This window comes from Equus przewalskii, chromosome 25 (genome assembly GCF_037783145.1).
Source record: "Equus przewalskii isolate Varuska chromosome 25, EquPr2, whole genome shotgun sequence".
Lineage (NCBI taxonomy): Eukaryota > Metazoa > Chordata > Mammalia > Perissodactyla > Equidae > Equus > Equus przewalskii.
This window is the reverse complement of record NC_091855.1, coordinates 5,171,895-5,196,116: the sequence shown is the minus strand read 5'-3', so window position 1 is coordinate 5,196,116 and position 24,222 is coordinate 5,171,895. Positions and strand designations below refer to the sequence as shown.

General features: G+C 43.0%; 1 protein-coding gene across 2 annotated transcripts in view; it reads left to right on the top strand.

The window, feature by feature from the left end:
• Window positions 1–736: 736 nt before the first annotated feature.
• SLC35F4 (solute carrier family 35 member F4) overlaps window positions 737–24,222 on the top strand; it is a 247,297-nt gene continuing 223,811 nt past the window's right edge. The window contains exon 1 of one of the 2 annotated variants that reach the window (XM_070594249.1): window positions 737–1,113. In XM_070594249.1, coding sequence (XP_070450350.1) covers window positions 1,011–1,113 — 103 coding nt within the window. In that variant the 5' untranslated portion in view covers window positions 737–1,010. The remainder of the gene's footprint in view (window positions 1,114–24,222) is intronic. The other variant, XM_070594251.1, reaches the window with a different exon arrangement.

Below are 24,222 nucleotides of genomic sequence, written 5' to 3'. Positions count from 1 at the left end.
AGGACGTTTTAGACTCTGATGGAAAGTCTCTAGCCTAGCTAAAACTTTCACCCGTCCAGATATTTACAGTTTGAAGAGCTTCCCCCCTGATGTTTTTGGCAATAAAGGACAAAATCATTTCTCCTGAGGGCATTTGGAATTGGCAAAATAAACATGCTGTGCTCAGCTACGTCTCCAAGCCTTTGAGGTTTTCCCTCGGAGGGTGGAGGGTCTGGATGTAGACTGTCAGACTTGAGGGTTTGATCTCTTAAAGTCTTTGTGTCCACAATACTTAGATAACCACTTCACGTACCACCTATGGGGTCTCATTTTCTTGTCATTTCTTGCAAAAAGACTCTACGTAGTCTAGGCAAGTTTCAAAAATTGATTAACGCCTGGGAACGCTTGCAGATCAGCAGACCCCAGGTGGTGTAGATGCGAGCGTAGACCAAGCCCTGGGGGCGCCCCCAAGGTGTCATCTCCCCAAGCGACAGTGTACACCTCTCGCATTAACAGCCCTTGGTTCCGCTTGGGTCTCTCCACCTACACCGCTCCTCGCTGAGCCCCCGCCACCGTCTCACCTTCTCCCCCCACGCCCCTGGACCAAGCGTCCCTTCTGGCAGGAGGGGTTGGGGGATGTCTACTCTTCGGGGAAGGGGCGCAAAAGGGTTAATGATGAGAGTCGGCGGCCAGGTGGGGCGCGCATACCCGCCCCCGGCCGCGGTGGGCTTCAGAGGTGAGGGGGCGCTCTTCCGGCAGCATTGCGCCGGGTGGCGGGCGGGAGAGCTGCCAGGCTGACGGAGAGGCCGGCCCGCGTGGGGGCCGCTCCGCCGCCGCCGCTGCCGCCGCCGCCGCCGCTGTGATGCGGAGCCGGTGCTGCGCCGGGCGGTGGAGTCAGAGCCTGGGCACGGAAGCACGAGCTGCAACATCAGCACCGGCGGCGGCGGCGGCGGCGGCACCTGCACCAGCTCGCGGGCCCCGCGCTGCGCTCTCCGCCCCGCCGCGCCCGGGGCCGCCGCCCCGCGCTCTCTATGGATGTCAAGGCGGCCCCCAACGGGGTGGCTACCATCGAGGACCGGATCTTGCGGATCACTGGCTACTATGGCTATTACCCGGGTTACTCCAGCCAGAAAAGTAAGACGCCGAGAGGCTGCCCTGCTCGAGGCGCCGGAGGGGGTGGCAAGCGGGAGGGCGCGCGGTCCGGACACCTGCAGCCCTGCCTGCGCCGCCAACGCCACCCCCTTGGCTTTGGGGCCGCTGGGCGAAAAGTAAGCCCGCTGTCCTCGGTGCTGAACCATGAGAGAGAAAGGGGGCCCGGGCCGTTTGCGCCTAGGAGTTTGGAAACAGTCGCAGCCTCGGGGGTGAAAGCGCAGAGGGGACCCCGTGAGCGCTCCTGACGGCCGTCGGCCGGCTCACCCCTGGCTTATTTACGACCAGAGGAGGCTAACATGGCTGTTTACTTAGCGGAAAGCCATCCTTTGGGGCTGTACTCCCCGAAAGCCCCCACTGAGTGCCAGGCTGCGGGCTGGGCGGTGGGGACGCAGGCTGGATGGGCTCGGGGGTGGGGCTGGCGGGGGCGGCCGACCCAGACATGGGTCCCGGCGCCGGCTGGGTCAGCTGGTTCACTCCGGGCTGCTGAGACGTGGCCAGCGCGGGAATTACTTCTGTTAAAAGGTCTTTGGGAGGTTCTCCGCCCCGGGCAGGGAGTGAACCTGCTTAGGTCTCCAAGTCCCGGAGCTTGGAGCCAGAGACCCGACTCTGCAAACGACTGGCGGTGGGGTAGGTGGGAGGGGGAGGAGTGCCAGGGCCAGCCGCCCGCGCTGCCCGCCGCACGTCGCGGCTCCCTCTGAGGCTGAGCAGGCTGTTCTGTTCGGTCCCGGCTCGCTTCCGGCTAAGCGAGGTCATGCGGCGCGGATGCTTTCACGGTTCTGGAGCAGTTTGGAGGGAGGGCGATGTAGGTGCGCTCTACGCTGTCCCCCTCCCCCAACACACAAACCCACTGGCTGTATGTGCTGGCATTAGTTCTGCCAGTGACCGAAGTGTAGCTCGTTTTTCTCTGAATTGGGGGAGTAGCTGCGGCTTAATTCCCATGCAGGTGGGATTTCGCTTTTTCTATATCAGTGCATTTCTGTCGCAATAGATGGAGCTTAATTGATGTTTTTGCTGTTATTTTTAACCAGAAGTCTTGGAAGCTCCTGGATGCATTTCTGATCGATATTTTTCTGTGACATTTTGGGGTACAACCAACGTTACAATTTCTCTGAAGCAGACAAACCCTGACACATACCCGAGAAAACACTTTTTTTTCCCGCGTAACTTTCTCCCCCTCTGTGCTCCATGGCTACTGAATAAAAATTCAAGAGCTTTCTTCCATGGGCTGTCTTCAGACAGATATTTTCTAGTTTAATATTTCATTTGGCTTCAGGAAAGGCCTATCTGATTTGGATGGTTTCTGTCTAGCTGTTTTTAGCATTAGAGGCTTACATTATTCATTTTCCATACAAAAGTAATTACATAGTGCTAGAATTTTCTGGAAAGAAAATAACACACTATGGAATGCGGTTTGAAGTCTTTGTACTCTAGACTCGAAAACTTATTTTTTTCCTATTGGCAAAGGGCTTCTTTTTTTAACCCTAGAAACTTAAATGAAGGCACTAGGATACCATGTGGAAATTACTTAGATTTTACCTTTGAATATTTTGATTACGAACCATGGGATTTTGATTGCTTAGAGTATGTAGAAGCTGTCTGTGAAATTACAAGACTCAGGGCAGTATATTATTATAATTTTTCTAACAATGGAGCTTTGGTTAATAAAGAAGAAACCAAAAAGAGTACTGGAAAAGTGACATTTTAAATAAAGACGTGTTCGTATGATCTTTTTGTACTTGCTGAAATAGCTGCACGTGTGTCATTTGCCATATAATAACAGGACAAAAAGAGGCAGACCATTGGCCGAGACAGTAACTGAAGCTAAAGGGATAAAGATGCATTTGGCGTAGTTATTTGTGGTGGGCACTTCCCTAGCTTCAGGCCACAGAGTGCAAACAGTGGAGGCAGAGAGTCTCACAAGGACAGAAAATTATGTGATAGTCAAATAACTTTCAGAAGGTTCTCGGTTTCAGAGGTAGAAAGAGATTGCCATTTTGCACAGTGAGAGACTAGGAGAGGAGAGAGCTGGAAGAGGGCCAGGCAGCCGAGCGCCATGAAATAATCCTGCCCTTAATGCAGCCTTCAACTAGTAAACAAACACACTGAAGCAAACCAGTGCAATATGGTCAATTGATTTAGCTGTTACCGGGAATGAGCAACAGCTAGGGGGACGTCTGGAGGGATATATTTAGGAAAAGGCTGTGCTGAGGGATATATGATATGTGAAGGCAAGGTGACTTTCGCATTTTCTGACTGATCGTGTATGAAGCCTTAAGGATGGGATGATCTGTCTATGCCATTTAGCTTTTCAGAGGAAGGTGGGGACTTACCTCTGAGAATGTCCAGCAGTGATTAGCCTCGGGTTAATGCATCTTGCTGCCACCCCTGCCGATCAGGAAGATGAGTACACAGTCCTGAAAAAATTCTAGTAGTCAGGCTGATACAAAAAAGAAATATATTTATATACACACACACACACACACATATATATATATACACACACACATGTATTTATATATAATATATATTATATATGAAATATATACAAAAGGTATATATATACATATATATATATATGATTAAACATGTTGACAGAGATGGTTACAGCATTTGTCTAGCCTCAAGTTACTTATGGTCTGGTAGGGGAAATAGATTCATTCAGTCAACAGGTGTTATCTGGGCACCTCCAACGCACCAAGAATACATCAGTGAACAAAACAGAGAAGAGTATTTTCTTTTTTTAGAGCTTAAGTTCTAGTGGGAGGAGACAGACAATAAATAATAACCAACCAAATAAATAAATAATGCAGTATATTTCAAAGTGATAGCTGCTTTAAAAGAATTGTAACAGGGTAAAAAGGATAAAAAATTCTGAGAGGGTAAGCAATTGTGGCAGTTTTAAATAGGGTGATAGGTAATGCCTGCCTGAGGAGGTCACCGCTGAGCAAAGGCCTGAGGGATGTGAGGGAGTTAGCGAGGTGGACATTGAGAGGAAGATGATCCAGGCAGAGGGAGTGGTTCCGAGGTGGAGCATGCCTGGTGTACCAGGGAAACAGGAAGCAGGCCTGCATGGCTGAAGTGGGGTGAGCAACTGGCAGAGTGACTGGAGACGAGGTCACTGTAGATACAGAGGCTCAGATGAAGTAGGGCCTTATAGAGCATCGTATGTCCTTTGGCTTGTACTCTGAATGAAATAGAGGAGCCTTTGCAGGTTTTAACAGAGGTGTGATGTGACTTGACTTACCCTTCAAAAGAATCAATTTGACTGCTCTCTTGGGGCCAGGGTGGGAGCAGAGAGACTAGTTAGTGCGTTGTGGTAATAACCTAGGTGAGAGAGGGTGGTGGCTTGAACCAGAGTGGTAGCAGCAGAGGTGCTGAGAGGTGGGCGGATTCTGGATATATTTGAAATTGGAGCCAATAGGGTTTCCTGATGGATTGGATATGGTATCTGCAGGAAGGAGAGGAGGCAAAAGTGCTCCCACTTTTCTGGTTTGACCAAGTTTGAGTTGCTGATGGCTGAAGTGTGGAAGGCTTCAAGGTGGAGAAGTTTAGGGGGTCAGGGGATAAGGAGAACATTTTGGAAAGGCTCAATGTAATTGGAGATGTAGAATAAGCCTGGAGTTCAAGACATCTGACTGGAGATATAAATCAGGGATTTTCCAGCATTTGGAAGTTATCTAAATCCTAAGACTGTTGAGATCTTCAAGGAGTGAATATATAGAGAAGAAAAGAGGAACAAAGACTGAACGTGGGTGCACTCAGACAGTAAAAGGTTGAGGAGGAGAGGAGGAACCATTAAAAGATACCAAGCAGGACTCCCAGGGAGGTGAGAGGAGAACCAGGAGCATGTGATAGCCTGGAAGCCCCTGAAGAGTTTCAGAGGGAAAAGATTAGCTGAGACCACTGCTGCTGAAAGGTCAAGTAAGATGAAGACTGATAACTGACCATGAATCTGGCAACTGGGCATCACTGGTGACCTTGACAAAAGCGGGTAAGGTGGCATAAAACGGATTAGAATGTGTTTAAGACAGAATTAGAGGGAGGAATTAAAAACACAAGTATAGACAACTCTTCATGGATTTTTGTGCAAAGAGGAGCAAAGGAAATGCGAATAGTAGGGTTAAAAAGTTTTTTTAAAGATGGGAGAAATAACAGCATGTTTGCATGAGTATGAGAATGATTCGATAGAGAAAGAAAATTAGTAATGTTAGAGAGAGAGGGTATCGGGTCTAGGGCACAAGGGAAGGGACGGTACTTTAGACAGGAACATGGATAGAGGGCAAAGTGTGTGGGTGAGGGTTCTGGAAGGTGGATAACTGAGGTGGTGGGAGTCTGTTGAGATTCTCTTCTGGTTGCTTTGGTTTTCTCCAAACAGGAAGTAAGGTCATCAACTGAGAGTGAGGAGTGGGGAGGAGGTTGTAGAACAGAGAAGGAATGAATAGTTACATAGGGAGAGTGATGGACTGGGGAAATACAGTAGGTTGTCTGGCTGCCTTAAAGAGCCCATTTAAAGTTTCTGGTCACAAGTTTAAATGGAGACCAGTCAGTAGGTTGTTGTATTCATCGACACAGTGGAGGCATGGAGAAAGTGAAGAGAGGGATTTAACCAGAGTTGCAGATTATCCAATGGGTCTAATAAAATAATAGGGACAAGAGAGTTGTGAATGTATGCAAGGAAGGTGTTATTGTAATGATTGACCGTAGGATTTAAAGCTGGTAAGTAGAGAAGAGAGGAGATCAAGGTGATTAGGGAGAGTGAAAAGGTGGTGGGATCAATGGATTGGAAATCTCAGTGGGATCAAGGGCTGGCGGAAGTTAGCTGGCAGATCAGAGGTGGTGGTCAGAGAGAGGGGTGTGCTGTAAGAAGTTATTCGTTTCCATAAGTCAAGACAAAGGATAAATCTGTGTATGTTTTCCTATATTCCATACTCGATATTTTTGGGGAGAGCCTTCTTTCTGTGTTTGTATAAGGAGGCAGTATGTTGATGTACAGTGAATTAAACTGTAGTGGTTTGGAAATTGATTCTAGTCTTAACCCTGCCAGCAACTAGCTCTGAGACCTGGGACACTTCTGTGTGGACATCAGTTTCCTTGTTTGTAAAAAAGAGGAGAGAAGTCACTATCTCAGAACAGCCACACAGTAGGTCAGCTTTGACAGCTTTCAAAAAAGTCCCACCCTCCACGGTAGCCTCTCACTCAGTGAACTCTGGTATATTTTCTTCACCCCATCTTCCGTCTCAGTGGCCAGTGACTCTCTTTGTTCCATATCTTTTGTAGCCATTGGCCTTTTGTTTTTTCTATACCCCATTGAGGCCAGGTTCTGTGGTTGTTTTCTATTGGTAGCTGCAAATTTATAGTAAAACTTCTTCCCCTTGCTCTGATCCCGGGTCTGTTCATCCCATCTCCAAAAAGAACTCTACCAACTTCTGGCTGTCACAGCTCTCTGACTTCTCCCACTGCTGCGATGACTTAGCACCTCTCGAGGTTCCAGCCTCAGTGGTCTCTTCTCACTCTTGACTTTCCCTGAGGGAGCTCATTCGTCCCACGGCTTTCCTATCTTCTATGTGTCTGCATTTCCAGGTCCACTTTTTCTGAACCCAGACCCATATTTCAGACTTCCTACTAGAATTCCTACTTGGATGTCCTCTGGGCACATCACACATAAAACTAAATTCATCATCCCATCCTTAAAAGTCTGCCTTTTCCTTCTTCTTATGCTTGTTAGCATCCTGTATCTGTATCTTACCAATCGCTCAGAAACCTGGAGTTATCCTCAAAGTCTGCCCTTTCCCCTTACCCTACATTCAATTAACAAGTCCTGTCTATTCTACCCCAAATAACTGCTTTCCACCCCTCTGGTCTCTGCCTTAGTTCCAGCCATCACATCTTTCACCCAGCCTCAAATCCTTCTAATCCAGTATGCACACCTTAACAAAACTTAATTCTCTAAAATGCAAATCTGTTCATCTCACATCCTTGATCAAATGCCTGGAATAAATCTTCATTTTCTGTGGAATAAAGTCCAAACTTCTAGTATGCCACAGTCTGAGCCCAGCTTACATTGTTCTATTTTAGCACACATTTTCTCCCCTAATTGCCAAAGTAATGCACGCTTAATGCAGAAAATCTGGAAGGCAGAGAAGCAAAAAGAGATTAAAACAAAATTACTCATAATTCCACCACCCAGAGGTGATTAGTGTTAATATTTTGGTTAACACTATCCTTTCAGTCTTTTTTATATCCATAGACACATGCAAATGCTTTTTACTTCATACTGAACATTTCTCTCATTGGTCTATATATTTTTTTTCAAAGAGGAAACTGAATGAATCAAATGGCTTTGTTTTCTCCCAAAGACCGCTCCATGATGCTTTTTTTTTGCAGGGGAAGATTCGCCCTAAGCTAACATCTGTTACCAATCTTCCTCCTGTCTTTTTCTTTCTTCCCCCTAACCCCCAAAGCCCCAGTACATAACTGCGTATAGTTGTAGGTTCCTCTGGTTCTTCTGTGTCAGCCACTGCCACAGCATGGCTACTGACAGACAAGTGATGTGGTTCTGCACCTGGGAACTGAACCTGGGCCGTCAAAGCGGAGAGCACTGAACTTTAAACACCAGGCCATCAGGGCTGGCTCTATATTTTTAACAACTTATTTTAATGTATGCATAGTCTTCCATATATTTAAGCACCTTAATCTACTTAAGTTGTTGGACTTTTAGTCCAATTTTTCTTCTTAATTTCATATCCCACATGGCCTCCACAAACCCTGGTCATGGTCTCGTCAAGCAGCTCGTTGTTTTAGTAACGTTGTTGTCCCCGTGCCCTTCTGCTGCTCACTGCCCTTGTGCACTGTGCCCGAATGGCTTGCCTCCCTGAGTCTCCTTCATCTCTCTTTGGAAAGCTCCTGTTTGTCTTACATGCACTGTCCTCTGCAAAGCTTCCTGATGGCCCCAGGTTGGGTTAATCCCCCCTGTCCTGTGGCACTGCGTACTCACCTCTGCTCCAGGACTTAGCACACTATTTTGGGCTGTTTACTTTACACAAAACTGTCTCACCCACAGAGCCTGGGGAGAGCAGGGGCTTATCTGTATTTTCATCTTAGGCAAAATGTCTAGCACATTCTGGATGCTCAATAAAGTTCATTGTACTAATGAATCAATGATTATAGTGTCCTTTGAAGAAATTGGAGAGAATTATTTTCACACAGAAAGAGTGCACAATGGTAGTGATTCGAGGGAAAGAAAGAAGTCACCAGCTATGGAGGAATCAAGCAGATGTGCCTATTCAGAGAATGAGAACACCAAATGGATTTTATGATCACGTTACCTTTATGGCTGTAACTTCTGCGTTTGCATCCTTCTTATTTCCTTAATGACGTTTTCTGTACTTGAATGGAGAAAACAGGCAAATTTTTATACAGAGTAGTATAAAGTTACTAGAATTATAAGCAATAAGTTGTGACCCCCCCCTCCCCTTTTGAAGTGGTTACCATTGGTTTTCATGGTACAATATTAATATAATACAAGCCCTCTAACTGGAGTAAGTTATAAAATTGTCTCTTACTAGAGAAATGAATGCCATAAATATTTCTCCTAGTTCATATTCTGTTTATACCCTAATAATAAACTTTATGCTTCTTTTTATATGCGAGGTAGTGTTTTGTAAACAGTTATAAATAATTACCATTGATACATAGTATTGAGAAGACTTTGTAATACAGTTTTTTTGTGTTTTGTGAGGAAGATTGGCCCTGAGCTAACATCTGTGCCAATTTTCCTCTGTTTTGTATGTGGGACACTGCCACGGTATGGTTTGATGAGTGGTCTGTAGGTCTGCACCTGGGATCTGAACCCACGAACCCCGGACCACCAAAGCAGAACGTATGAACTTAACCACTATGCTACTGGGCCAGGCCCCATAGTTTTAAACTGTAATGTGTAAGGGCTATGTTTATACTGAATATAATTGTACATATTATTGACGTTGGATAATGTGGTAGTTTCTATAGTGTTTATTCTGATCTGTTTTTCATTTAAAATATAAATTTATGTATAAACTGGATATTTGTATTATAAAATACTACTACTATTAGCTAACACGTGGGTTTAACATTAAGTTTCAGATACACGTTCTTTAGAAAGCCTGTCTGAGAGCTGTTTGAGGCCATGAGGTCTGGTGCAAAGGCCACAGGACTCTGTTCTGCTTCTTGCTAGCCTTTTAAACTTGCATAAGTAACTCAACCTCTCAGATCAACAATTTTGTTCCTGTAAAGTGGGAATAATAATAGGTGCTTCACAGGTCATTGGGAGGATAATGTAAGATAACGTATATAGAATGTCCGGCATGATACCCACTTCAATGTATGGGAGCTGTTAGGATTATGGAGGAAACCAATAGAATCAGTTTCATGATTTCAGAGAGCCTTGCTCACTCCTTCTTTGTCAATAAATGGTTTACCACTTATTTTTTTTCATATTCAATGCTGTACTTTGGATTGTTATTGAAAATTGTGTTTCAGCAATGTTAAAGATAATTTACAAATTATCCAAGTTCCCAGTGGTTTTTATTTTTTGCATGTTGTTTTCTACTCCTTACCCATTTCTGGCTTGCGCGGTGCTGTAATTGAAAGGGGCTGTCTTACCTGGATCGCCCCTGGGATAGTTTAAAATGGGCTGGCAGTCATTTGTCGCAAGATTATTCCCAATGGGTAGATGCAAAAGAGAGGAGACAAACTTAGGGCCTAAGGTTGACGGGATGGATCTGCATGGCTGGAGATGCAAATACCCAGACATCAAAGTAGAGGGGATTACAGGGATGGGGGCGGGGTGCTGGGAGAATGGGGGGAAGAGAGGGAGAGGGGAAGGGAGGAATTCCAGCTGAAGATAGACGGCAAGCCCTGGGTTGGGAAGGGTTAGATAGGATTGGGAGGGCAAACAGGTGGAGCAGAAGTGAAGGCTGAGATTAATTTGGGGCCAGTCTGTTGTAAACTGCGTTGTTCCTTTTATATGTAGAGTCTTAAAGGAGAAATTCCTTTTTGGGCAATTTGTATAGCAGCAAACATAACAGATAGGGTATTTTATGTTCTACTTAAAAAAATGCATCATTATTTTATAAAACATTTACAAACTCCACATAGTCTTTGGCATTATAACTTTTTAAAGTTGTAAAGTATTTAACTACTTACGGACATAGAGGAATAGAGAGAAAAAGGAAAATAATCTTGTCACCCTAATACAACTGTTATTTTGGTTAATTTCCTTCCAATCTTCCTAATGCATATAGGGCTTCACTTCTTGATTTATTAACAACATAAACTATAGTGTAGTCACAATTCTGATAAATATACAATTTTGTGCCCTGTTTCTTTTCCACTTAACATTTTAGGATAAGCGTTTTCATTTTCTTGCATTTATCTGCTGTGAGAAGCTGGAATTGGATTCCTGTTTCTGAGGTCTTGGCTTGAAGAATTTGGGCAAGCTGGTTCTCAGTTATTCAAGGCTACGTGAAATGGACAGACCTGGAGTGTTAGTGAGGGCTTTGGTTTCTAGTCACAGGATTCCCCTTGAACTGGCTTAAGCAAACATGGAAGCGATTAAAAGGATACTGGGAGTCTCCCATGGATTTTAAGGGCAAGGACAAGGTGGGATCAGCTAGCTTCAGGTCCTGGAATGTTGTGGGGAAAACAGGGAACTCTCTTTCTCTGCCTTTTATCTCTTTGTTCTGGCACATGTTCTCCATTCTTTTCTCTTGCTGCAGGCTGGCTTTCTCTATTTCCTCTTCCAAATGGTTCAAAATAGCCTCTGTGAGCAGTTCCAGTGTTTACATGTCCTCTATTCGAGAGAGCAGACAGACTGAGCAAGAACCTCTTACTTCTAGATCCAGATTCTCAGGGAAAGCGACTTGGTCCAATTTGTGTCAAGTGCGCACTCTTGAGCCTATTGATTGTGGTGGTTTGGGGCAAGGTCAAGTTCCTCAATCATGGCTGCCAGAGGCTCTCTCCTGTAACCCTGTTGACTGTGGGGGAAGATATAGTTTCCAGACAAAAGGAGCGATTGGCTGGACAGTCAACTTAATAGCTATTGGGTTCACAGAGCTTTGCATAAAAAGTTTTTCGTATCAAATCATAGGCTTCAAGCAAGATCCAATCTTTTGTTTCTTCTAGTCCTGATAGCCCTTAGAGTGTATCTAGATGTTGTTTAGTGAGGTTATAGATACTGTATTCCTACAAACTGAGAAAATCCAAGTGTCTTTAGGGTATAAGTCCCTAGGGAGTTCTGTTTAAAAGTAGCCAACCAGCACTATAGACTGCTTAGGGTTTTTGAAGTGCTACTGGTTACATCAAGTTTGGAAGACATAATTCTTTTTCTAGGTCAGATAGGGGGACACACCAATTCTTTCATACTCAAGGTATGGTAATTGAGGATGACATTTAACATTGTATATTTTAAACAGGGATTGAAGATTACACTATTTTGCAGTCTGGGATTTTCTATATTTAGTCCTGGGCTCATGCCAAGATGGCACCAGTGAGGTGTCAATAATGGTTTTATGGTCCTGAAAACCAGACATGCTAAGAATTCTTTATCTCTTGTGACAGCTGAAATTCCTAAGAGTGTTAGAGCCTGTAGGTTTTTGCTGCTGACCTTGCTAAGCTCCAAGTCACGTGACTTTGGCGTCTCTCTCGTGTTTTGTTCATATCCATGTTGAATCATAGGCGTTCTAGAGGAAGATCCAGATTGAGTGGTTTGGGAGCCACTTTCAGCCCCATCTTCCCTGCCGGAGTTAGGGTGGCAGGTTCTAAAGAAGGAATGTGCACGTCTAAAATGTAGTACTATTTCCAAGGGGCTTTTTCATTTATTTTTAAATTTATTCTTATTATTTATTATTTTTTTATGGAAGTAACATTGATTTATAACATTATATAGGTTTCAAATGTACAGCATTATAATTCAACATCTGTATATACTGCATTGTGTTCACCACCAAAAGTCTAGTTTCCATCCATTACCGTATAAATAACCCCTTTACCCTTTTGCCCTCCACCCCACACCCTTTCCCTCTGGTAACCACCACTCTGTTTTCTGTATCCGAGGGTTTGTTTTTTATGTTTCACGCATGAATGAAATCTTTTGGTCTTTATCTTTCTCTGTCTGACTTATTTCACTTAGCATAGTACCCTCAAGGCACTTCCACTTGTTGCAAATGACAAGACTTCATCTTTTTACGGCTGAGTAGTATTCCATTGTATATACATATCACATCTTCTTTATCTATTCATCAGGCAGTGGGCACTTAGGTTGTTTTCAAGTCTTGGCTGTTGTGAATAATGCTGCAATGAACAAAGGGGTGCACATGTCTTTTCAAGTTAGTGTTTTCATGTTTTTTGGATAAATACCCGGAAGTGGAACAGCTGAATCATAGGATAGTTTAATTTGTAACTTTTTCAGGAATCTCTATGCTATTTTCCATAGTGGCTGCACAAGTTTACATTCCAACCAACAGTGCACAAAAGTTCTCCCAGGGACTTTTTAGAACAAATATATTTAGAAGTTGAGCACTTTTTATTTCTCTTTAATTTTTTAAAAAAATTGTGAGCACCTGCAGTGGGAGCTTTTTTTCTCGCTCCTTTCTATTCCATATCCACGTTGCAGCCGTGGTGATCTTTTAAAAGTATTAACTAGGTGATGCCATTCCTCTGGTTCAAGTGTTTAATGGCTTCCTGTATCTCTTTGGAAAACTATAGAACCCTGCACCTGGCTTGCAAGGTCCTACCTGGTTGGGTTCTTCAGCTGGCACCGCCCTCCCATGCCCTCCCATGCCTTCCCTGTGCTCTGGTTGTACTGGCACCTACTCCAGGCCTTTCCTCCCTCCAGGCTGACGAAAACCTCTTCCTCCTTCTCGGTGCTGTGACCTGGCTGGCTCCCAGCCCTCCCCAGCTCTCATAGTCAGTGCCACTGCCTCAGGGAGGCCTTTCCAGCTTGGCAACTCTCTCATCTCATGTGCTTCTCCTTTCCAGCACTTTCTACAAACTGCAGTTACAATTTGTGTTGAATCTGTGACTGTTTAGTGCCTTTCTTGCCCACTGTCTATCTGCTCCCTCAGGGAAGGGATGGATCTATTCTGTTCAGCACTGTGTACCCAGCACAGAGAACGATGCCTGGACACTCCATGAATATTTACGGAGTGAGCAAACCTTGTTAAAAATTTAAAGTAGATTTTTTTTAAAAAATCGTTTTATTTGGAATATTTTTAGAGTTACAGAAAAGTTGCGAAGATAATACAGAGAGTTCCTGTACACCCCTCACCCAGCTCCCCCATCATTATCACCTTATATTACCCATGTGTATTTGTCAGCACTCAGAAACCAGTGTTGGTACATTACCATTAATCAAACTCTAGGCTTGCGTTGGCTTTCACCAGTTTTTCCATTAAGGCTCTCTTTCTGTGCCAGGATCCAGTCCAGGGTGCTGCATTGCACTTAGTTGTCACGTCTCTTAAGTAGGCTTCCAATCAATGTATTGAACTTGAAAAGATAATTTCAATTTTATAGGAATTTCCTGGCTGATTTTTTAGGGCCTGCATCAGATCACATTGGAGAATTTAACTACTAGTTTTCAAGGTGACATTGGATTAAATTCATGTTAGAAATGACCTGTGACTATACATGGTAATTACATACCATCTTAGAGGACTGTTCTGTAAGATAGAACAGTAGTTTTTAGCGTTTCTGGTTTTTAATATTTTGGGGGACACAGAAATATTTGAAACTCTAAATAAAGCTATAAATTACTCTTTCCCTCCCCAAGATGCACATATACACCAAACGTTTTCATGCAGTTTATTTTATTACACTGGAAATTTATTACTTCACAGGAACAGGCTATAAAAATGATAATTCCAGTGAATTGTATCTGTTTTTCTATTTTATGAGAAAATGTGCAAAATTTAATGGGAATGTCTGAAAAAATTGAAATAATTCAAATTTGTTAACCAAAATAAAAATGAACTTCAGTTTTATTCAAAAGTGAATTTTAGTGATAAAGCTTTTATAGTTTGGATTGAATAAGAAGCTGAAATTTTGGAGTGGTCTTAGGCATGGGAATACGCAGCTCATCTTTGGCATCCAGTTGACTTCAACTTGATTAAAATATTAACACCTCCTAAAGACTCTGACTCCCAAGGGAATGAGGTAGCAAATGAAGTTAGAGACCCCATAGCTTCTTTTGTAGGAAGAGGGCGGATTTGTATCAAGAAACACCAGACTTCTCAAAAACTCTTCACGTTGAATTAATGTCACATCATTTCATTTGTCCTCAAGTCAAGGAGATCGTCTTTGAGGCGAGATCTGCATCATTCGTGCTGTCTTTGTCAGCAAAGGAAGGATGATGAATCTACGTTTCAATTTTAAGGTTGTCTAAGCAGAATTAGCTTTCAAATACATCCTGCTGTGTATCTAGATAACTCCAGATTGTCTGTCTGCACTGACATCTTATGACATGTTGTCACTCTGGATCCTTATTTTCCTGAGGACTGTGTTTCCAAAAGAACTTGTGGTTTTCAGCTGTATTATAATAGAGACTTTAAAGCTTTCAATGAAAAAGTGTACCATGTACATAGCTATAAAGTAGCAAAGTGAAGAATGAACTTCTCCTTACTGAATTTTCTGTTCTAGGGATGGGCTTCCCTTTTCTCTCCAAAGTGGTGCAAATGTCTTCCCAAATGTCATTCAAAGATTTCAGGTCATGGTTTCTGGAAAGATATTAGCTTCCAGGTAGTTAAGGAGAACCCTACACTCTCTTCACTGGCCCTGATGGAATTGACTTTCAAGGCAATAGAAAAGGCTTCTTGTGGGATCATTGATGATATTTTGGGTGCTTCTACATGCTGATGTATAAGGCAGCAAGTTACACTAATATGCAAAGCTACTTTCATCACCAAAGCAGCACAACCTACTTCTCTCCTCAGGTTCAGTTTGACATTGCAGCTTTTCATGTTTCTTAAAAGCTCACAGAATAGGTATTCTCCTTAGATTCATATACAGATAACAGAAAATCAGCAGTTGGAAGAATTAAGTATATAGCTATTTGTTAAAGGGAAATAGCATAGCTGCTGGTATCTGCAATGTTTGCATCGAAATTATGGCAAATGAGCAAGTTTGGGGAGACGACTTCATTTGATAAAGGCACTGATCCATTTTTATCCCTGGCTGCAGACCACAAACCAGTTTATCCTTTTCCAAGACATGCTAGTTACCAAGATCTCCCCAGGATGAATTTGGCTACAAGTAAAGAAAACTGAGCTTTTGGCTTAAGTAATGAGGACATTTATTCTCTTTTATAGCAAGAAGTTGAGAGGTGGGGTGGCTGACTTAACGGCTAATGCTGTAATGAAGTGCCTAGATTCTAATCTTTGCTTTCCTGTTTTCCATCTCTTTGTCTGTGTGTAGTACTTTGTATGATATTTTCTTGACTTTATTTTCAAACTCGTTTACTACGTTTTTCACTTAAAGTTTCATTTAAAGTTGTAATGGCTCTCTTTTGTTTTCCTAATATTTCTTAAAAAAATATGGTATCTTGTTCTTGTTGTATGGATATAATAGCTTCTCTTATTCCATGAGGATATTACTAATATGTTTTTTGAAGTTTTCTTCTCTTGAATGGGCTGTTTATTCCAAGTTTAAATTTAAAAAAAATTTTTATTATTGTTAGTCAATATTCTTGGATGTTTTTTGATTTTTGTGTATCTGCTTATATTTTAGAGTGGAAAGCCTTCAAAACTATATGGAAGCTGTGAGAATGGTTAAGGAGGTCAAGAACTATGAAAGGTCTTGCCCCACTTTCAAGCTAACGGATTAGTCAGCTACAGTTTCATGGATGCTAACAGAAGACACGAGAGTCCTAGGTCGCATACCAAGGACTTTATTACTCTCAGTTCAGCAAGCAGCATGAGCTTCATGCTCACGGTGGTTCTCCTTGCTCTCCAAGTTCCACAAGGACAAGACAGAGCAAGCAAGGTGGATCCTTACTATGTACTAGGTTTGTGTCACAGCTGAGGAATCCTGAGCTTAGGAAATCCCAATCATTTATTACGGCCTGCCAGCAAACCTACCCAACATTTGCTCCAGAGGGAGACGTTAGCAAATAGACCTGCCTTCTGTTCTAGAGGGAGAAATTATCTCTAGCTTCCAAAGTGTTCATTGTACAGGATTTTTAAAAGGTAGTCCAGGATAAAAAGCTATCGGATCCTGCACAAGGTGTTCAGAAATAGAAGAGAGATCCATGGAGAATTGTCTCCCAACAGGGGCTTGTCTATTATTACTTTACTGTCAAACAGCTGGGCTGTATCCTTGAGAACCTTCAATCTTGTTTTCTTTTTTTTTTTTTTTTTTTTTTATTTTTTTTTAAAGATTTTATTTTTTTCCTTTTTCTCCCCAAAGCCCCCCGTACATAGTTGTGTATTCTTCGTTGTGGGTTCTTCTAGTTGTGGCATGTGGGACGCTGCCTCAGCATGGTCTGATGAGCAGTGCCATGTCCGCGCCCAGGATTCGAACCGACGAAACACTGGGCCGCCTGCAGCGGAGCGCGCGAACTTAACCACTCGGCCACGGGGCCAGCCCCTCAATCTTGTTTTCTTAAGAAAATGTTCCTTTGGACCATGGAAGGCTTTTCTAACCCTCTGACTGGCTGCTAGCATTCTGGGAACCAAGTAGGAAAGAAGACTTGGCATCTTAGTGAGCAGTTTCATAAGTTCACTTAATTCCTCCATGATTTTGGTATGGTACCTCAATCTTCTACCGTGTCTGGTCTTCCTGTAAACTTCTGTTTGGGCCTTTCCAGAGAACAAAGCTCTGCTCTTTGCCAGAGTGAAGGGAGGCATAGTCAAATGCTGTACAGAGTGAGGGTGGGATTAAGAAGCCATCAGCCTTCTTAAACAGACTTAACCAAGGCTGCTGATTTTAGCCTCATTGTCATCCCTCTTATAGTGGTAACTGGTAACTTTGGAAAATTCTGTGTTGTAAATTGGACTAATATTCATTTTCTCTACCCTCAGCATAGGTTTCAGTTTTTTCAGGCCTGACAAGTAATTTTTAACTTTTCAACTTCTAAAATGTTGTTATTGGCTCCTCTGCTAATTCTCATGGATTTATGCCTTTAAAAATTCACTTATTGTCATTTTAGTGAAATTTCCTGAATGAACAAATAAAGATTGTGTATTCAATCTACCATCTTTACCAGGAAGAATCCTTGTAATTTCTGTTTCTATTCTTCGAAATCTTCCAATTTAAACTAGATCTATTGTAAACCAAGATAAATGTCATATTCATAGTGGCAGAGTACATTATATTTATTTCCTCCCGGGGGAAGCTATTTTAGCTGTCATAACATGGGGGCAAAGAATATTGTGCATTATCTGTTTCTTGATCCAAACGCTGGTTTGATGATGTGTTTACTTTATGAAAATATCATCAAGCAGTGCACTTAAGGTTTGTGCACTTTTCTGTGTGCATTTATATTGCAATAAAACGTTTACATTAAAAATTGTATATAACATGACTATATATCAGAGCATTCCAGTCCATTTTACCCTTGTTTTTAATAAAACATTGAATTGTAACTTAAAAATATTTTTCAAATTTTCAAAGTAACGTAAAATAAGTAATTACCTTTGTGTGTTCCAAATTCACTAAGTCCTAAGTGCATCCCCTAATCCCTTTCCAGTGTGAGGAAAGTAGTTCTTGAACACTTTGCTGCATATTAGCAACACCTGGGAGTTCTAACGACCATCCCAGTGCCAAGGCTGCATTCCATTCCAATTAAAACAGATTCTCCGGGATTGAGACCCAGGCACCAGCACTTTTTAAAGCTCCCCAGAAGAGTCCAATGAACAGCCAAGACTGTGTACATGGTCAAGACTCTTGCAAAATCAATAAAAATGAACAAATAGAAAAAATAATCATGCACTGAAATATCACAGTAATGTCAACTTGCTGTAAAGTTTTCTCAGTCCTTACTCTCAACTTCTGTATTATCTTGTCACAGACCGATAACAGTTCATGGGCAGTTCCGGTCTGCAGGGCACACTTATGTAGCACTGACTACTCAAAACCCTAGAATGCTCTCTCTCTTTCCTGGCACAAGCTGGGTGTCCATATCCTCTCCTCTCTGTGGGAAGACTCTTTTTGGAGGTTGAGGTGGCTTTGGACTTGCGCCTGTGGTATGTGCTCCCACCATTCTCTACAGCCCCACTGACACATTGCATCTACTCTGATGCATTTCTGGGCTCTGAAAGCATGGGGTGAAAACCATTGTTAATAACTTGTGAGCTCGTTTGAGGTTTTCCAAGTATTGTTTCCCTTCAGCTATGTTAATTCAGGAAAAGCTCTTGACTACTAAAATCTTAGCATGTAACCTCATGTATATTTGTAGTGGATCTAATCTGAAGTTATATGTACAGGTGAATTTCAGGGGGAAATCCACTAAAGAGTCTCAGGAAGAAAAATTCACTTTGCTCTTAGTGATTTTGCACCATAGGCTAGACCGCAATGATAACTCTCTTTCCACTTGGGCTGGAATCTTCAAAGGACAAGCGGAGTTTCACTCAGAGGTGTGTTGGGGCTGCCTGTTTGCAGGACTGATGAGAGGAAGTGGACTGCCCTAATCTGCTTCTCCTGGACACTTGGCCCAGCAGTCTGGCAACATGGAAACCTACCCGTGTGGAAGGAATCCCATTAGTTTTAAGAAGCATGGAATAGAGAGCAAGGTTTGGAATTGGTGGGACCTTCGTCCTAGAGAGTCATTGAGAATGACTCAGATGAGTCTTCTGATGAAGACATCTTCTCCCCTTCCATTTGGGAGGTTATTTTGATGGTGATGCAGTTGAATTCTGGTTGAAGCAGATTATCTGATTGCCATGGTCCAAGACCTCTCTTGCTTTTTTTCCTTTCTAAATACTGGTTCACCTGTTTCAGAGAAAATGACACAGTTATGCTTATTAGACAATCAAAGGCCGCATCAGCTGTTGTTAATTCTACTCTTGAGCAGTCTTTAATGGAGTCATCTTCAATGTCCTTATTACTCATCTTGACTTCTGTTACATTCTCATCGTATTTGCTAGGAGAGTGGAATTTCATGATGGCTCCCCCAGGTGTGACTTAGATGTGTCTCTCAGAAAGGAAGCAGAAAGGAGAGAGGGGATGTGCGCTGTGGCTTTGAACTTCAGTACCCCTCCCGACTCAGGTTGCTTACGCGATAAGGGATGGAGAATGAGGCAAAGTGTCTGATGTACTTGTTTATAGAGTTCTATCTTCTTTAAGGTTTTATACTCTGTGTAAAGCTCATGCTTGTAAACCCCCTAGCACACATCACACCTGGCACATGAAAGCTTATTAGGGAAGAAAATCAGGAACAGGAATCTCAGCATATGCTATAACTTAAGAAGGAGTTACCTATCCTGTGGCTTTTAATATAAAATCAGACTCAAAGGTGTGCTATGTACAGCCACAGCGGGATTGTAACCAGCATAAGGCTGAACTGTGTGCAGAGTAATCTTTGAGGATTGAGTAGAGATGAAATGTTTATGAGACTTAAAACAAGCACTGAAAGAAATAGCAGGAACCTTAACTTATCATAGCACGCGAAGGATTGAGGCTGTGAATTCTGAGCGATGCTACTACCACTGTCTGAGAGTTGTACAGCCTTTTTACACTTGAAGAGGCAATAGCATACATGGTTTTACAAAAACTCACAGCCTCTCTGTAAAGTGGGTGTTTCCACTATGTTACAGATGAGGAAATTAAGGCCCAGGGAGGTTTCCTTGCCCAAGGACGCAGCTCCCAGGTGTCAGGGCTCAGGTTTGAACCCAGAGCTGCCTGCTTCCCAAACCATACTCTCCACTACAGAGAATAACAAGAAATTGTAAAATTCAGATCGTAAAATGGTCAAATTCAGACCCTCCGGTGGCTCATCTCCTCCACCTCATCCTGAAGTCGTGTAAGAAGATAATGAACTTCTGCTTCATTTTTAGCCATGCCCTGAACACGGAAGCACAGCTCTGGTAAGGGGGTTAGCCTCAGGACTAAAGCGGGCCTCTCCCTCTCCCCCAGGTCTGAATTTTAACTCAAATGGATGCTGTGCCTGAAAGCTCTTTTTGGAAAGAAGAGGAAAGATAGCAAAAGATGGCCTTGAGAATCAGGCTGCGTGTGTGTGTGTGTGTGTGTGTGTGTGTGTGTGTGTGTGTGTGTGTGTTGGGGGTGGCGAGGGGGGAGAGAGAGAGAGAGAGCGCAAGCTCTACTAACATCCAGTTGGTATCTGGAATCTCACCTTTTTCTGGGGAAAGAGGGAGGAAGCGCAGTGGAGAGAAAGGAGGAGACTGCCCCCTCCTGAGCCCCGCCTGGCTCCTTCGGGATTTTGCCTGGATATTTGAGAGGTTATCTTTCTGGTCACATCGAGGAAATTTACTTCCAGAAGGCAGCTTTTCCTCTTGAGAAAGAGTCTCTATTTCCTGCATCCATAAATTATAAATAAATAAGCCAATTCAGAGGAGGGAAGGAGAGAGGACGTTGTCTATTCCTGTGGCAAAGTATAGAGGTCTGTAGTTTTGAGTCATTGGTGCCTGGCACAGTACCTGAGAAGAGTGTAGAACAGTATTTGTGAAGTTTTAGCTATGCATCAGTTTTAACTGTCAATGCTTGCTCTAATATCTGATGAAATTTCTCTAGTTACAACTTCAATCATTGGAATGTTGGTACTGGCTTTGCTGTTGTCCTCTTCAGGAAAAAAGAGTCCAATATTGCTTTAATATTAGCTCTATGGGTCTGGTAGTCTAGCCTTTCATTATTTACATTACTGAGGCTTCTTCAAGAGGCAATGCACACCTCTACCAATGGCCCTGGAAATGCAAGTGTGGGTGTAGTGATGTCTCATTCAACCAGGATTTGAGCATCGTTAGATCCACCCCCGTTGTGGGTAAACCGTGCTTGTTTCCAACACTTCTGGATGAATGTCTTTAGAAGGACCTTTCCAGCTTTCTCAGCTGTGGCATTAATAAGGTCAGTGGTTTTAAAAAAAATAAGTCAATTGTATTTATGCCTAGTGGGGAAACATTTATCTTTTAAGATGAATTATTCCTACCTTTTTCTACCTTCAGTGAGAGTTGAACATAAAGTCCCTGATACTTGATGGCAACCCAAAACAGAAACTAAATTTAAGAGAAGCTACCAAGAGGTTATAACACCCTACAGAGCTATTGAAATTGCTTTGGAGTTTTGAGGTTGTTGCAGGAATATCTTATTCTAATTCCTTTGAGAATCTGACAAGTAAAGAGTGCAAATTCAGTTTTAAATTTTTTTTGTTATACACTTGAGAGAAATGTTCTAAGTACATTAGGAAAAAGCCCAGATGGGAAGAAATCGAGCTTCAAACCCTGTCTACTCCAGCCTTTTAGCTCTTTCTCTTGGTTGCTCTGTTTTGGGGAGTTGCTAGTGGCTTAGGTGAGACAAGTTTTGGTTCCTCACAAAACCCAGAAACCGAAATCTCTCAACTTCTTGGGCTGATTTAGGGGAGACTGAGTTTGGCTCTGCCCTCAGGATGCTCAGGCAAGTAGAAAGAGCAGACCCCCTCCCTTTGTACCCAGGACTGAACCTTTTTGACACTAACCCAAACACCATTGCCAGGGGAGGTCACATTACCCCCATCGGCTGGAGGGGTGGCTGTGGAATGATGATATTCAGTCCGGGTCACACACCCTAGTTGACAGAGGAGGGATGGGCAGGGTGTAGGGAAACCAAAAGGGTCAAAAGCCCTGGGGCTGGTAGAGTGGGCTGCGAGTGCAGGGGAGTGAGCAATGCCTGCAACACAAGGAGAGTGATGGCTGTGTGGAGAGGACTGACTGACACGACCTGGGTTGAATGGAGGACAACCTGTGATGACTTTCAGGGAGGGAACTGGGTGCAGATATCTTGATATCATTCTCCTCTGTCCTTCCCATCTCCTGCACGTGGGTCCTCTCCATTGGCTGAACAGCACGGAAGCCAAAGAGCAAGGAGTCCCACACCTGGAGGCACGTAGCTCAGCCTCCAGGCCACAGAGCAGGGCGGAGAGGCACACAGACTATGACCAGCGCTCCAGCATGGGATATCTTTTATCCTGCTCCTTTTAGGTTTAGCTGGCTTAACTCTCTGCCCTGTGTCCGTTCTAGAGGAGAAATTAAAAATTTCTCCATATAGCTGTTGTGAACGCATATGTGGAAGGGATATGTGAAAATGTGAAGGAAACAAATGTTTTGTGATTTTTTAAAATGGCTTAGGTAAGCTGTCAGTCACGTTAGTTGTTTATCGTTTTTAGCTAGGTTATTTTTCTACCCTCTTGCACACTCTCAGAATAAGCAGTAAGCAGCCCAGTGCTTTGTTATAGAGAGAATGATGAGAGAAATACTACAGTGTATAGAATTACCTATCGTGAAGAATTTGCTTTAACCAGAAAATAGATCATTAGTCCTGCCAACATCTGATAGGGGCACAGCAAGAACTTGGTATTCTAAATATTTCCTTTATGTAATTTCTAAATATCAAGATGCCTGACATTCAGTAGACAAAAATTTCCAAGTATTTAGCTGATTTTTTATTCCAGTTTTTTATCCTTTTGTTTTCAGTAGAATTACATCTCAGAATTTCAAGATAACTGGAGAAGTCTTGTGAAACATGGTTATGACTTGTAATGATCTCTTGGCTCCTAGTCCTTGTGGATTCATAATCTCCACAGCTGGATTTAACCATTTGACCCTCATCTCTAGATTTTCGTTTCACCAAGGTCCTCGCACCCATCCTCTTTCTTTAGGGGGCTGGGGAGTGGATGGAACTGAGAAATAGGCAAGTGGCTCCCAGGCTCTGTGCCCTGTGAGTCTTATTCTGATCTTGTGTTCATTCCAAATGTGAAGCCTTGGGCTGGCTGGTGGTGCAGTGGTTAAGTTCACACGTTCTACTTCGGAGGCCCAGGGTTCACCGGTTCGGATCCCAGGTGCGGACCTACGTGTACCACTGGTCAAGCCATGCCGTGGCAGGTGTCCCACATATAAAGTAGAGGAAGATGGGTACGGATGTTAGCTCAGGGTCAGTCTTCCTCAGCAAAAAGAGGAGGATTGGCAGCAGATGCTAGCTCAGAGCTAATCTTCCTGTCCATGTAGGGGCCAGTTTCAGATTATAACCGGGAAGCTCCGGAATTTGTGAACCAACACCCCTACCTACTTTTCCAGTTCTTTTATTCATGCTGTTCTCCCACTCAAATTCCCGATTATAGCCAAATTGATTTACTTACTAATTCCTGAACTTGTCCTCTATTTTTCTGCTTTTCACTGAACCCTTCTCTGTACACATCCACGTGTCCGTTAAGTTTCCCTGACCCACACAGGTAAAGTGATCACTTTCAAAAAAAATTCTCATGTTTGCATTAATTTTGGCACCAGATCATGTGCTACTTGTGTCCCTTTTTCTATTATTAGACTTAACTGTCAAATCTTTTACTGTTGTTTAATGCTCCTTGCTTTTATATATATAACACTTCAGCTAGACTGCATTTAAACAAGCATTGGACCTTGACGGCAGGGACAGTATTAAATTACATTTCACATAGCAAGAGCATTGATTTGGAAAAATTTGCTTGAACCCAGTTTCTTTTATGGGTTTTTGATAAAGAGTTGTTTTTTTTTTTTTTTTTTTTTTTTTAAACTCTTAGACATATGTATTGCTGGTCCCTGACTAGAAGATAATTTGGGCACATGGAATGTTTACGGAACAAGCTAAGTTTGGGGGATCCTAGGGGTATACAAAGGAGGAGACATTCTCCTTATTCTTCATTTGCCTCCCTGCTGAACTCCCACTTGCTCTTGAAGCCTCGTGCCTGTGCCCCACCTTCCCAGAGCTACCTGGGGAGAGTGAGTTCTTCCTCCGCTTGAACTCAGAACCTCTGTTCTGGAACATTGCTTTGTTTCTCTTTGTTGATTCATCTGTTACTCCCACTGGCCTGTGAGTTGCCAAGGACATAGATTTTGGCTTAGTCATCCTGGTATCACTGGCATTAAGCACAGTACTTTACCCATA